The sequence below is a fragment of the Orycteropus afer genome, unplaced genomic scaffold (assembly GCF_000298275.1).
Source record: "Orycteropus afer afer isolate SDZICR_OR568_19922 unplaced genomic scaffold, OryAfe1.0 scaffold00092, whole genome shotgun sequence".
Classification (NCBI taxonomy): Eukaryota; Metazoa; Chordata; class Mammalia; order Tubulidentata; family Orycteropodidae; genus Orycteropus; species Orycteropus afer.
Genome location: NW_006921679.1, coordinates 2,617,237 through 2,629,737, shown reverse-complemented (window position 1 = coordinate 2,629,737; position 12,501 = coordinate 2,617,237). Strand labels below are relative to the sequence as shown.

The following is a 12,501-nucleotide window of genomic DNA, read 5'->3' as shown; positions in this document are numbered from 1 at the left end:
GCAATCTACTTCCATAGTGATACTGCCTTGGAAACCCAAGGAGGGGGTGCTATGAGTTGGGTCTGACTCAAAGACACATAACAATACAACAACAACAACATGCAAATATAAGATACTGTGGCCCACCAAAGGGAATGGATAGCTTGTTAATAATGTAAAAAATATACATGGCATGCTTGTGGGGGTGGGATCATGGAAATAAGGTGGATGGGGCCCTAACATGGGGACTAGTCAGTTTTGCCATCTATTGATACTGAAATGAGCCATCCCAGAAGCAGAAAGGGGGGAATCTCACTACCATTAAGAAAGAAGAGCCAGGAATGGTGTGCATCATTGGACCCAAGATCCCTGCATTGAGATGGCAAGAAGCAGTGGCAGAGAAATGGCAGCATCAGAGGCAGCAGAACCAAGAGACCAGCATGAAACAGAGCAGTGGGCTTCCTCTACCATGGAGCAAGATAGCCAAGTGCCTTCAGGCAGGAGACTTGATGGCAGAGTGTAGTGTCTTTCTGGACACCTATCAGCAGAACTGAAAGAGTGATGTAACACTTGCTAGAGCAGAGCAGATGCCAGGCTGAGGGGCTGAAGGCCAAAGAGAGGTGTTCATGTGGGTATGGCTGAGGGGAGGCTGTCCTGAGGGGAAGAAAATTTAATCCTGAGTGTTCCTGAACCAGAATTGTAACCTATTACTTCCCTAATAAACTTCATAATCATGAGTATTGTCTGTGAGTTCTTTGTGGCCACTGCAGTGAGTTATTGAATTGAACCCAGCAGAGAAGTAGAGAGTACCATTAGAGGGATAGTTGGTGTTAGAGTTGATAAGTAGGATGGAGGGTAGCAGCATATCTGACCTCCTCCACTTCATAGGATTCAGCCTTGAGCTGTTCATGCTGATGGCAGTTCTCTTTCCCCCTCATGAAGTTAGAGGAAGTCAGACGACACCTCCCATACTGTTTTTGTGCTCTAATTAGAATTATAACTAAATACTTTATCTTTTGGATGGCTTTGAAAATGGTATTGTTTTCCTTATTTCCTTTCCAGAGTTCTCATTGTTAGTGTAGAAAAATCCGACTGATTTTTTTATGTTGATCTTGTATCCTGCCACTTTGCTGAATCCTTCTGTTAGTTCCAGTGATTTTCTTGCTGAGTCACTGGAATTTTCCACATATGGCATCATGTTGTTATTGTTGTTAGGTGCCATCAAGTCGGCTTTGTGTCAAAGCGACCCTATCTATGTACGAAACACTACCTGGTCCTGCACCATTCTCACAGTCCTTGCCATGCTTGATCCTATCATTGCAGCTACTGTGTCAGTCCATCTCGTTGAGAGTCTTACCCTTTTTCGGTGACCCTCTAATTTACAAGCATGATATCCTTTTCCAGGGACTGGTCCCTTCTGACGGTATGACCAAAAAACGTGACCTGAAGTCTGGCCATTCTCGCTTCCAAGGAGCATTCCAGCTGCACTTCCTCCAGGAAAAGTCCATGAACAGCCATTCTTCTGGCAGTCCGTGGTATTGTCAGTATTCTTCACCAACACCACAGTTCAAAGGCATTAACTCTTCTTTAGTCTTATGTATAGAATTATAAAGACAGTTTTACTTCTTTGCCAATTCAGATGCCTTTTATTTCAATTTCTTGCCTTAACTGCCCTGCCTAGGACCTCCAATATGTTATTGAGCAGGAGTGGTGATAAAGTACATCCTTTTCCAGTTCCCGTTCACAAGAGGAATGTTTTCGGTCTCTCTGAATAATATTGAGAATAATATTGGCTGTTGGTTTTGTTAATATGCCCTTAATTATGTTGAGAAATTTCCCTTCTGTTCCTATTTTGCTGTGTGTTTTTATCAAGAATGGATGTTGGATTTTTTCGGATTCCTTTTCTACATAGATTGATATGATCATATAATTCTTTTTCTTTGTTTTATTTATGTAGTGGATTACATTGGTTGTTTTCCTAAAGTGAAACCATCCTTGTATACCTGGTATGAATCCCACTTGGTCATGAAGTATTATTTTTTGATACGTTGTTAGATTCTGTTGGCTAGGATTTTGTTGAGAATTTTTGCATCTATATTAATAGGGCTGTTAGTCTGTTGTTTTTTTCAGTGGTGTCTTTGCCTTTAAATGGTTTTGGTATCGGGGTTATGCTTCCTTCATAGAATGAGTTTAGAAGTATTCCATCCTTTTCTGTTCTGGAGTGTTTTGAATCAAATTGGTGTCAGCTCTTTTCTGAATGTTTGATAGAATTCACTAGTGAAGCTATCTGCGTCAGGAATTTTTGTTGGAAGTTTTGGTTTTTTTTAATGACTTACTCAGTTTCTTCTTATGTGTTGATTCTGTTCAAATTTTATACCTTCGATTATATTAGTTTGTGGACAACTTCAATCTTTTCTCCATTTATGATGTTGCTTATTTGTCCAGTTGTGAGGATTTTTTTTTTCTTTATATTGAGGTGTAATCCATACTGAAACAGTAGTCTTTGATCTTCATCAGTAAGTGCTTCAAGTCTTCTTTACTTTCAGTGAGATGATGTCATCTGCATACCGCAGGTTGTTAATGAGCTGTCTTTCAATCCTGATGCCACATTCTTCTTCATACAGTCTAGCTTCTTGTATTATTTGTTCAGCATACAGATTTAATAACTATGGTTGAAAGGATACAACCCTGATGCACACCTTTCCTGATTTTAAATCATTCAGTATCCCTTTGTTCTCTTCAAGCGATGGCCTCTTAATCTTGTATAGGTTCTGTATGAGCACAGTAGAGTGTTCTGGAATTCCCATTCTGTGCGAATGTTATCTATAATTTGTTATAATTCACACAGTCGAATGACTTTGCATAGTTAATAAAACATACGTAAATAGCCTTCTGGTATTCTTTGCTTTCAGCCAAAATCCGTCTGACATCAGCAATGATATCTCTCCTTCCATATCCTTTTCTGAATCCAGCTTGAATTTCTGGCAGTTCACTATTACTGCTGCAACCACTTTTTTTATTTATCTTCATCAAAACTTTGCTTGCATGCGATATTAATGATACCGTTTAATAATTGTTCAGTTCTTTTGGGTCACCTTTCTTGGAATGGGCACAAACATGGATCTCTTCCAGTCAGTTGGCCAGGTAGCTGTCTTCCAAATTTCTTTCATAGACAAGTGAATGCTTTTAGCTAGGATAGCTAAGATTTAATAAATAAATAATATTTTCGAGGATATAGGGAGATTGAAGCCATTATCCATTGCTGGTGGGAATGCAAAATGGTATAACCACTGTGTACAACATAGGATAGCCATTTCTCAGAGAACTAAAAATAGTTCTACCATGTAACTCAGCAATTCCATTCCTAGGTATATATCTAAAAGAATTGAAACCAGAGACTCAGCTACTTGTACACAGTGCTCATTGCAGCATTATTCACAATAGCCAAAAGGTGGGAACAACCTAAATGCCTATCAGAGAAATGAAGTCTTGATACGTGCTACAATATGGATAGAGCTTGAAGACATTATGCTGAGTGAAACAGTTCAATCACAAAAGGACAAATATTGTATGACCTCACACATAAAAAGACAAGAACAGGCAAACATATAGAGACCAATTTTTGTTAGTGGTTACCAGGGTAGGAGGGAAGGCAAATGGGGAAGAGGGTTATAAGCTTATGGAGTACTGCATTTCAGTTTATGATGGTAGAGAAATTAATGATAGGGTTTCATAATCAATCAGTGCAACAGCTGTCAATAAGTTGTACACTTGTGAAAAGTGTGAATTGACTAAAAGAAATAGTTCCCATCCAGACCTCCAACTTTTGGTGACCCCAGGTATGTCAAAGTAGAACTGCACCCCATAGCGTTTTCACAAAGCATGTCACCAGGCCTTCATTCCGCGTTGCCTCTCACTGAACTTTAACCACCAGCCTTTTGGTTGGGTGGGTGCCTAGCATGTAACTAAGTGTGACACTGAGGGACTCCTGTGTATGAAAAATGTGAGTGCAGTTGAAAATAGGTCTTGTGAAAAAAAGTAGATTGGCAAGCTTTGGTTTTTATAAATATTTAGGTGTTTATTTTTTCTTCTTAATGATATTAGGAGTTGAGTTTTACCAAGGAATCTGAGTACTAAATATTATTTCTTTTTTGCCATAGGTAAAACTTTAGTCAAGAAGCTGACAAAAAAGGTAAGCAAAGTGTGTGTATATGTGTGTATTCTTTTTTTAGTTAAAAAATGAATTTATAAATTAAATTGATAATTTTAATGTGTGTTCAAAGGATATCGAGGATGCCTTGGCAGGAATCCAAAAAGCTGTTTGTGGACCAACCTTTTTTAGAGACCTTGGTGATAAAGGTAATTTTGATTTGTTTTTTAAGTTTCTACTTATACTTTTTATGTAACAGACATAGAATTCAGGAATTGAGGTATGAGGTTTGCAACTGTACATTGGCAAATGGTAGTGAACGTACATGAAGAATGGTGTGATGTCATATTTTTTTTAACAGATGTTTTTAAAATGTAATAAAATATTCATTAAGTAGGAAGTATGTTTCTCAAGCAATTCTCAAGCAATTGCTCAATTCTTTGAGCAATTACAGATAAATTACTAAGACATCGAAGTTAATTAAAGCCTGGGGAGAGAAAGAGACAGAGTATCAAAAATAACAGGAGAAGGTCTCAAGGAGAACCCAGAGGAGGTGAACATTTACAGGCTTAGAAGGAGACATCCTAGGAAGGAGATGAGGGTCAAATGACTGGAGAAGCAGAGGACACCAGGAGAAGGTTATCACAAAAACGAAGGGAAAAAAGAGCTAAAGAAAGAAGGTTATCACAAAAACGAAGGGAAAAAAGAGCTAAAGAAAGAAGAACATGTTACCAAACATGTAAGAGTTCAGTAAGTTAAGGGAGTTGAATAAGCTGAGAACTGAAAAACGTTCATTAATTGAATTTAAGAGCAAGGAAGTTTTTTGACAGTTTAGCAACTATAGAGTCAGTGATGTGATGGGACATGAAGCCAGATTGCAAAATGTCGAGAGTTGAGTGGGGTCAGGCAGGCCTTCATTGTGGGTGTCCGAAAGACATGAGTGAACAGAGGCTAGTACTGCTAGGAGACAAGGAGCTCTGTTTTTGCTGTGGTTAAAGTATTGGGCTGGTAACCAGAAGGTCAGTGGTTTGAACACATCAGCCACTCCATGGGAGAAAGATGAGGCAGTCTGCTTCCAAAAAGATTTACAGCTTTGGAAACTCTGTGGGGCAGTTTTGCTCTGTCCTCTAGGTGTGAGTCAGAAATGACTGGATGGCTGTGGGTTTGCTTTGGGCTTGCTTCCATAAAGATGTACGGCCTTGGAAACCCTATGCGATGGTTCTACTCCATCTTGTAGGGTCGTGTGAGTTGGAATCGACTTAATGGCCTATGAGGGGGGTGCTGTTGGGGGGGGCAAGGGAATGGTGGTTTATTTTTGATGGTGATACTTGATCTTGTTTCATTACTAATGAGAGGGAGAGGTAGAAAATGTAAGAGAAAGTATAAATAGGACAGGCTCCTGAAAAATGTGAGAAGGGATTATCTTCAGAGGACAGTGGAAGGATCAGCATTAAATGGGAGGATCCCTTCTCCATTGCATCAGTAAGAAAGAATGAAAAGATGGGTGTTTAAGGCAAATATTTTACAAGTTTAGTGGTTGGAAGTTGAATCAGTTTTTTGGGGATGGCTTTGATATTCTGTAAAAAGTAGAAAGTGGTAGGGTAAAAGTTTATCAAGAAAGGTTTAAAATTGCTCTGTGATAAGGAGAGAGAAGTGACCAGAGGAACATAGAAGGATGCTGCGATGCCTTAAGGAGTCAAAGAGAATGTAGATCGTGAAAGAATAGAACCAGTCAGTGCAATTGGGTGATGATTTTCCAGCATCCTGAAGGAATAGAAATGCTGGGCAGTTGCATTGACCCAGGGTTAGCAATTTGTTAGAAAAATGGATGGAAGAAGAGTTATGGGGCTAGGGAGTTGAATGTGTTGAGGGCAAGAGAAGTTTTACATAGTAAACCACAGAATCTTAGCAGGACAATCGGGAAGAACGTGAAATAGAAAGAGATGAAAAGAACAAAGAGCAGTAACGAGCGGTGCCAGCTATAGTGGGTGTACAAGAGCAGAAAAGAACTTGTGGTCATAGTCTAAAGGATCTGAATTTACAAGTACAGAGATGAAGCATTTCCAGGTGATTTGAAGGTTCAGAATGTGACCTTGGAAGTAGGAGTGCATGGTAAAATTAATTTAGTGGAAGTATCAAGGATCTGAGAGATAGGATGTTGTATTTTCTGTGTTGCAGTCACCTAGGATGATAACTTGAATAGGGAGAAAGACAGTGAAATAGATGCTAAAGTCCTCAGTGAATGAGAAATAATGACAGAGAAGTTTGGTAGATGGCACAGAGAAGAGAAGTAGAAAGTGGTCTAGCTAGATGCTATTAGCCTCAAAGGAACGTTTTTTTACATGAGAGTCAAAGTGTAAAGGTCTGGAATTAGCGTTGCAGTGGAAGAAAATGAGTAACCTCCATTTGAGAAGTCCACAAGGGTACCAGTGTCCTTAGTGGAGAACCAGATTTCAGATAAGGCAAGAAGATTAATCATACAATGACTGTTGTTATTGTTGTTGTTGTTATGTGCCGTCAAGTCAGACCCAACTCATACCAACCCCTCCGTGGGTTTCCAAGGCAGTATCACTACGGAAGTAGATTGCCCAACCTTCCTTTCAAGGAGTAGCTGGTGGGTTTGAACCGCCAGCTTTCTGGTAAGCAGTCAAGTGCCTTGAGCACTAAGGATATTTACTGTAAAAGGAGGATTTCAGAGAACAGAGTAGAAAAGTTTGGGTAGAAGGAGAGGAATGGGAGATGGGTTGAGTCAGAAGAAAGAAAGCATAGAACAGCATGCAGATCATAACCAAAGAGGACAGATACCATTGTCAGGAAGGGGATGGGCTTGCTGAGGATGGCTGGGTATAAGCCAGAGAAGTAAGCAGAGAGCAAATCATATATGGCTTTCTAGGACATAGTAAACACGTCTGGCCTTATCCTGAGAACTGAGAATTGACATTGAAGAACTGTAAGTAAGAAAGTGATCATTCTGAGTAGAAAACTCATTCTGATATCAGTGTGGTGAATGAATTGCAAAGAGGGTGGGAGAAGAGATAATTAGGAGGTGCTAAATGGGCAAGGAGGCCACATGTTCTGACCTCCTCTAACCCTACAAGGGGAAGGCAGGATTACCAGCAGTAACCCAAGGCCTATTACTGCAAGGCCAGACATGCTGCCTCCCTCCAGCCCTTTCACCAACCATTCCTCCCAAAGCACCCACCACCTCTCTCCTGGGTTTGATAATTCACTGCAGTGGCCACACAGAACTCACAGATTATGGGGTTTATTAGGGAAGCACCAGGCTACAACTCAAGTTCAGAAAGAACGCTCAGTCTCTCTCCCAGCCCACCATCCCTCAGCCAAAAGTGTCTCACAGTCTCTTTCCCAGCAGTGCTGGTCCCTCAGTGTCTCACTCAGTGATGTGTGTCTCTTGCGTCTCTTTCCCAGCAGCACGTGTCTCTTTCAGGGGTGCGTGTCTCTTTCAGCAGCACATCTTCCTCAACCAGCAGTCAGAGAGAGTTCTGCCTCCAGGAGGCCTCCTTTTGAGCCCGGAAGGGTGGTCAAACTAGCCAATCACAGCATCAGAACTCTAAGCACGTGAGAGAGAGTGGGAACCTCCCAGAACATTGTATTGTGCCACGCCCAACAGAAATAACCCAGGTGGGCGACTTTAAAATCAGGATCTCCTCAGTTGCTAATAGAAATTCCCACCTTGGAGTTTACAAAGACTTATGGGTAGAAAAGCCACACTAAGTAATTTACTATACCGCAGGAGGCTTTTGCGTTCACCTTACCAAGAGATCACATGCTGGGGAAGAGTACACATTTGATAGGTATTGATTGATTGGATGTGAGAGGGGAGGAAGAAGAAGGAATGAAGTATGATGTCTGTGTTTCTGGTTTGGCAACTCGATGAATGATTATGCCTGATTTACATGACTTTAGATTTTAGAATTATCATCATCTAAATGGCACTTGAAGCCATAGTTGCAAATGAGACCATGCAATAAGAATGTGTGGAGTAAGGAGAGAAGAGACCTTGAGATAGAATGTATTTTAAGGAACAGACCGTGAAAGAGAGCCCTTTAAGGATGCTTGAGAAGGACTGACTGGCCAGAGAGTCCGGGATTCAGTCAGAAGAGTGACTGCATGAAGAGTGACTACATCAGTGCTATGCTGTTAGTGCTTCCAAAGTATGCATATGTGATATACAGTAATTACAAATACTGACAGCTTCCTATGTGGTGGATTCTGAACCCCTTACATGTATTACTGCATTTAATCCTCACAGCAATCCTATGAGGAAGTACTATTATTTAATATCCCTGTTTTACAGAGGCACTAACTGAGGCACAGAGAGGCTGAATACCTGCCCAGAGTCACATCCAGCTAGTAAATTCAATGCATAAATACCATTTCCCTTCATTCTCATATGTAAGCCTCAAATGACAGTGAAAACTAGTCATCAGTCAGAAATTTCACTTCAGTAAATCATTTACATATCTTTACATCTGCTCTTACAAATAGGCAAAGGCCTTGCACTTTTTAATGTAAGAACCAGTCTGTATTTGACAAGTTATATAAAAAGTGTTCACCTGAAGTTACTGATAAATTACTAATCTTTGTTCCTCATATCTGAAGAAGGAATTGGAGAATTAATAAGCAAGTATAATTTCTAAATCAGTGGTTCATAACCCTTTTATTGAATACGGAAGAGTTTTTACAGTTATCTTGAGATTTATAACATTCTCAAATCAGTATCAATTTTCAAATAATAATGTCTGTCACATAACATTCCATACAGAAACTCAACTCACTATCATTGAGTTAGAAACCAACTCATACCAACCCCTAGTTGGGTTTCCAAGGCAATGTCACTACAGAAGTAGATTGACAAGTCTTCCTTCCAAGGAGAAGCTCGTGGGTTTGAACCGGCAGCCTTCTGGTTAGCAGTCAAATGCCTTAGGCACTGCACCACGAGGGGGAAACGAAATATAACAACGAAGATAAATAATGTTGGCATCCTAACTCCACAAAGGAATTTAACCAACTTACTTGTTTTTAATAAGTTTTGATTCTTTCTTGCCCCTTCATGGCTCAGTTTTTAGTGGACTCTGTAGACATTAATTATATACTAGACGTATTCGTGCCTAATACTACACTGCCTGGTTATCTCTACACCACTCTGACCCACCACCTTCCCATATCTTTCAGTTGTGGAATGGAACCAGAACATCCTTTAAGAGGTTAAATTACTTAATTTTTTGTAGTGGTAATTTAGTGAGAAATTGTGGGTAGTGTGTATTTTGGTATCAACAAACCTAACCTCAAGTCTTTCTGATTTTTATGACCTAAGAAAGTTATTTTATCTCTTTCTTCTTCACTTTTATCACTTTAAAACAAATCCTTATGGGATTGTTGGAAGAATTTAATGGAATAAAATATTTTTAAGGTTCATAGTGTCTGATAGATACATGGCCTTCGGAAATATGATCAGGAGCATGGGCTTTCTAAGCCTGCTTTAGGTTCCCAGCTTGATTCATTAGTTGTGTGACCTTGGGCAAGTTACTTAACCTCTCTAAGCTTCGGTTACCTTACCAAGTGTCTTTGTAAATTTATTGTTGATAATATTGGAAACATTGTTAATTTCTGTATTTTTATAAGATTTAATATTAACAAGCTCATTAGTAACAGAGGTCTGGTGACATAGTGCCTAAGGCATTTGACTGCTAGCCAAAAGGCTGGCGGTTCAAACCCACCAGCCACTCCTCAGAAGGAAGACTAGCCAATCTACATCCATAGAAATACTGCCTCAGAAACCCAAGGAGGGGTCGTTATGAATCGGGACAGACTTGAGGGCAGTGCATTTGGTTTTTTTGGTTAGCTTGTTAGTAAAGGAGCTCAGGTGGCTCAGTGCCTAAGGCATTTGACTTCTAACCAGAAAGTTGGTGGTTCAAACCCACCAGCTGCTCTGCAGAAGGAAGATAGGACAATATAATTCTGTAAAGATTTACTGCCTTGGAAACCCAACGGAGGTCACCATGAGTCAGTTTCATCTTGATGGTGGTGAGTTTGGTTTTTGGTTCGAGCTCAATAGTAAATGGGCAGATTAAATAAGTAGCACATTTTAATCACAGGTAATGAAGATTGTGTAAGATTACATTAGGAAATTATTAATTCGGCACTTCAGAGTGGATTTTAGATATAGTGTTTAAATACCAAAGAATGATATTTGGATCAAAGCTATAGCTTAGAGCATCTTTTCATGGCATATACTTTTCTGGAAGCATTTTAAGATGTTAAGAAAGAGATTACATGTATTTACTAGATGTGAAAACGTGAGTAATGTCTGTGGACATAAACTCAGTTGTTTAGAAGCCCTCATGATGCAGTGGTTAAAGTGCTCAGTTTCTAGCAGAAAGGTTGGCAGTTTGAACCCCACCAGCCGCTCCACTGGAAAAAGATGAAGCAGTCTGTTTCCGTAAAGATTATAGCCTTGGAAACCCCATGGAGCAGTTCTACTCTGACCTAGAGGGTCACTATGAGTTGGAATCAACTCTACAGCAATGGGGTTTTGGGGGTTTGTTTTGTGATTGATTTTTTTTTTTTTTTTTTCTGAAGTAGGGAAAAGTAGGGAGAATTCTATAATAATTCTGACCTAATTAGAATATTAGAAGTGGGAATAGGTTGATTCAGCATTTTGATTCAGCATTTGTATAAGGCACTATTTAAATATAATGTTATTTTACAAATTCGACTCGACAGCACATAACAACAACAACATTAAGAAATTATTTTCAAAGCAAATTATAAAATAAAAACTGAAAAGAGAAAGTGTACTAAGGACTCTAGCTCCAGTTTTTGGTATTTAACTGCTGACAGAGTTCAAGCCCTGCTCTTCCCGCCTGCCCTTGATGGCCCGCGTTAGACCAGCTGGTCAGCAAGTCTGCTCCCTCCCTTCTTAGGCACTGGCAGGACATTGCATCCCTTGCCTGCTGTGGGAGTTCTCACCCCTACCTCACTTGTAACCACAATACAAAGCAGGCCAATTTCCTTTTCTTGCTCTCTTAAACCGTTTTATACCTCCTTGAGGGGCCTCCTGTGTTCTTTCCAGAGAGCTCAGTTATATAAGTAATAAACTGTTTCATACCCTCTTGATGTCATCAGTCTTGGCATCTGAACCAAACCTTTATAGGGGTCTACCTGCCTCAACCAGTGACCATAACAGAAAGTTTAAACCACTTTAAGAAGAAAATAACTGAGAGATAAGTGATTAGTCTATAGTACTTAAGAGAGAGACCCATTTTCCTGAACCTTGGAAGTACATTTTACTTCTGTAAAGAAGTATCTACACAGCCAACCACTAACCGTATAAACTAAGTGCTTAAGTGCTGGCTGTTGCCTCTATCTTGAATACCATTGATAATGTCCGTATGTGGACAATTTCCCACTTACCCTACTCTGTGAAAGAAATCTCTGATAGCCTTGAGCAGGGTTTCCTGCTATCTCATTTTTTTCGCCATGTTCTTACACTCTACTGTTGCTTGTCTTATTCTAATGAAACTATTCTAAGATTAATTAATATTATTTTATCATCAAAATTAAGTCCATTAGCAATAATGCTTTTGTACATTTTGGAAAAAATGCATTGACTATTTATCAGCACCTGAATAAAAACATGAAATTATCTTTATCTAATTTTTATTTCATTTTCATTAGCACATTTCCTTTTGATCCAAAGTATTTTTAAGATATACTAAATGAAATTTACTTTTGATAAAATCCAACACCCATTCCTGATTTAAAAAAAAAAAAAAAACTCTCAGCAAAATAGGAATAGAAGGAAAATTCCCCAACATGATTAAGGGCATATATGCACAACCAACAGCCAACAAGGGGTTGGCTCTCAAGGGAGAGAGACTGAAACCATGAAAATGGGAACCAGACAAGGATGCCCTTTAGCACCACTCCTATTAATTCAACGTTGTATTGGAAGAAATAGCCAGGGCAATAAGGCAAGAAAGAGAAATAAAAGGCATCTGTGATAGTTGGAGCTGTGTGTCAACTTGGCTGGACCCAGTTCTGTGTGGTCATTCCCATGATGGGATCAGATGACTGTGTTCTGAGTGGCTAGTCTGTTGAAGGGGAGTTTCCTTAGGGGTGTGGCCTGCTTCCAGGATATCCAGGGACGTCCTGGGAAGAGAGACATTCATCTGTGGATCAGGATTCTGTTGTGCTGCCTACAACTGTCCGTGAGTGGGCAGTCCACCGTTCGGCCTGGAGATCTTGGATTCATCATTCGTTGGAGTCAACAGCTGGTGTACTGCCTGCCAGCCCTGAGCTTCTTGGCCCCTGTGGTTGCGGGAGCCAGGAAAAGCCTCTAGCTTGAC

General features: G+C 39.9%; 1 protein-coding gene across 1 annotated transcript in view; it reads left to right on the top strand.

The window, feature by feature from the left end:
- The window catches only part of MICU2 (mitochondrial calcium uptake 2), a 255,003-nt gene that overhangs the window by 127,494 nt on the left and 115,008 nt on the right, over positions 1-12,501 (top strand). The window contains exons 3-4 of the mRNA XM_007942515.1: positions 4,140-4,171; positions 4,263-4,338. Of these exons, the coding sequence (XP_007940706.1) occupies positions 4,140-4,171; positions 4,263-4,338 (108 nt within the window). The remainder of the gene's footprint in view (positions 1-4,139; positions 4,172-4,262; positions 4,339-12,501) is intronic.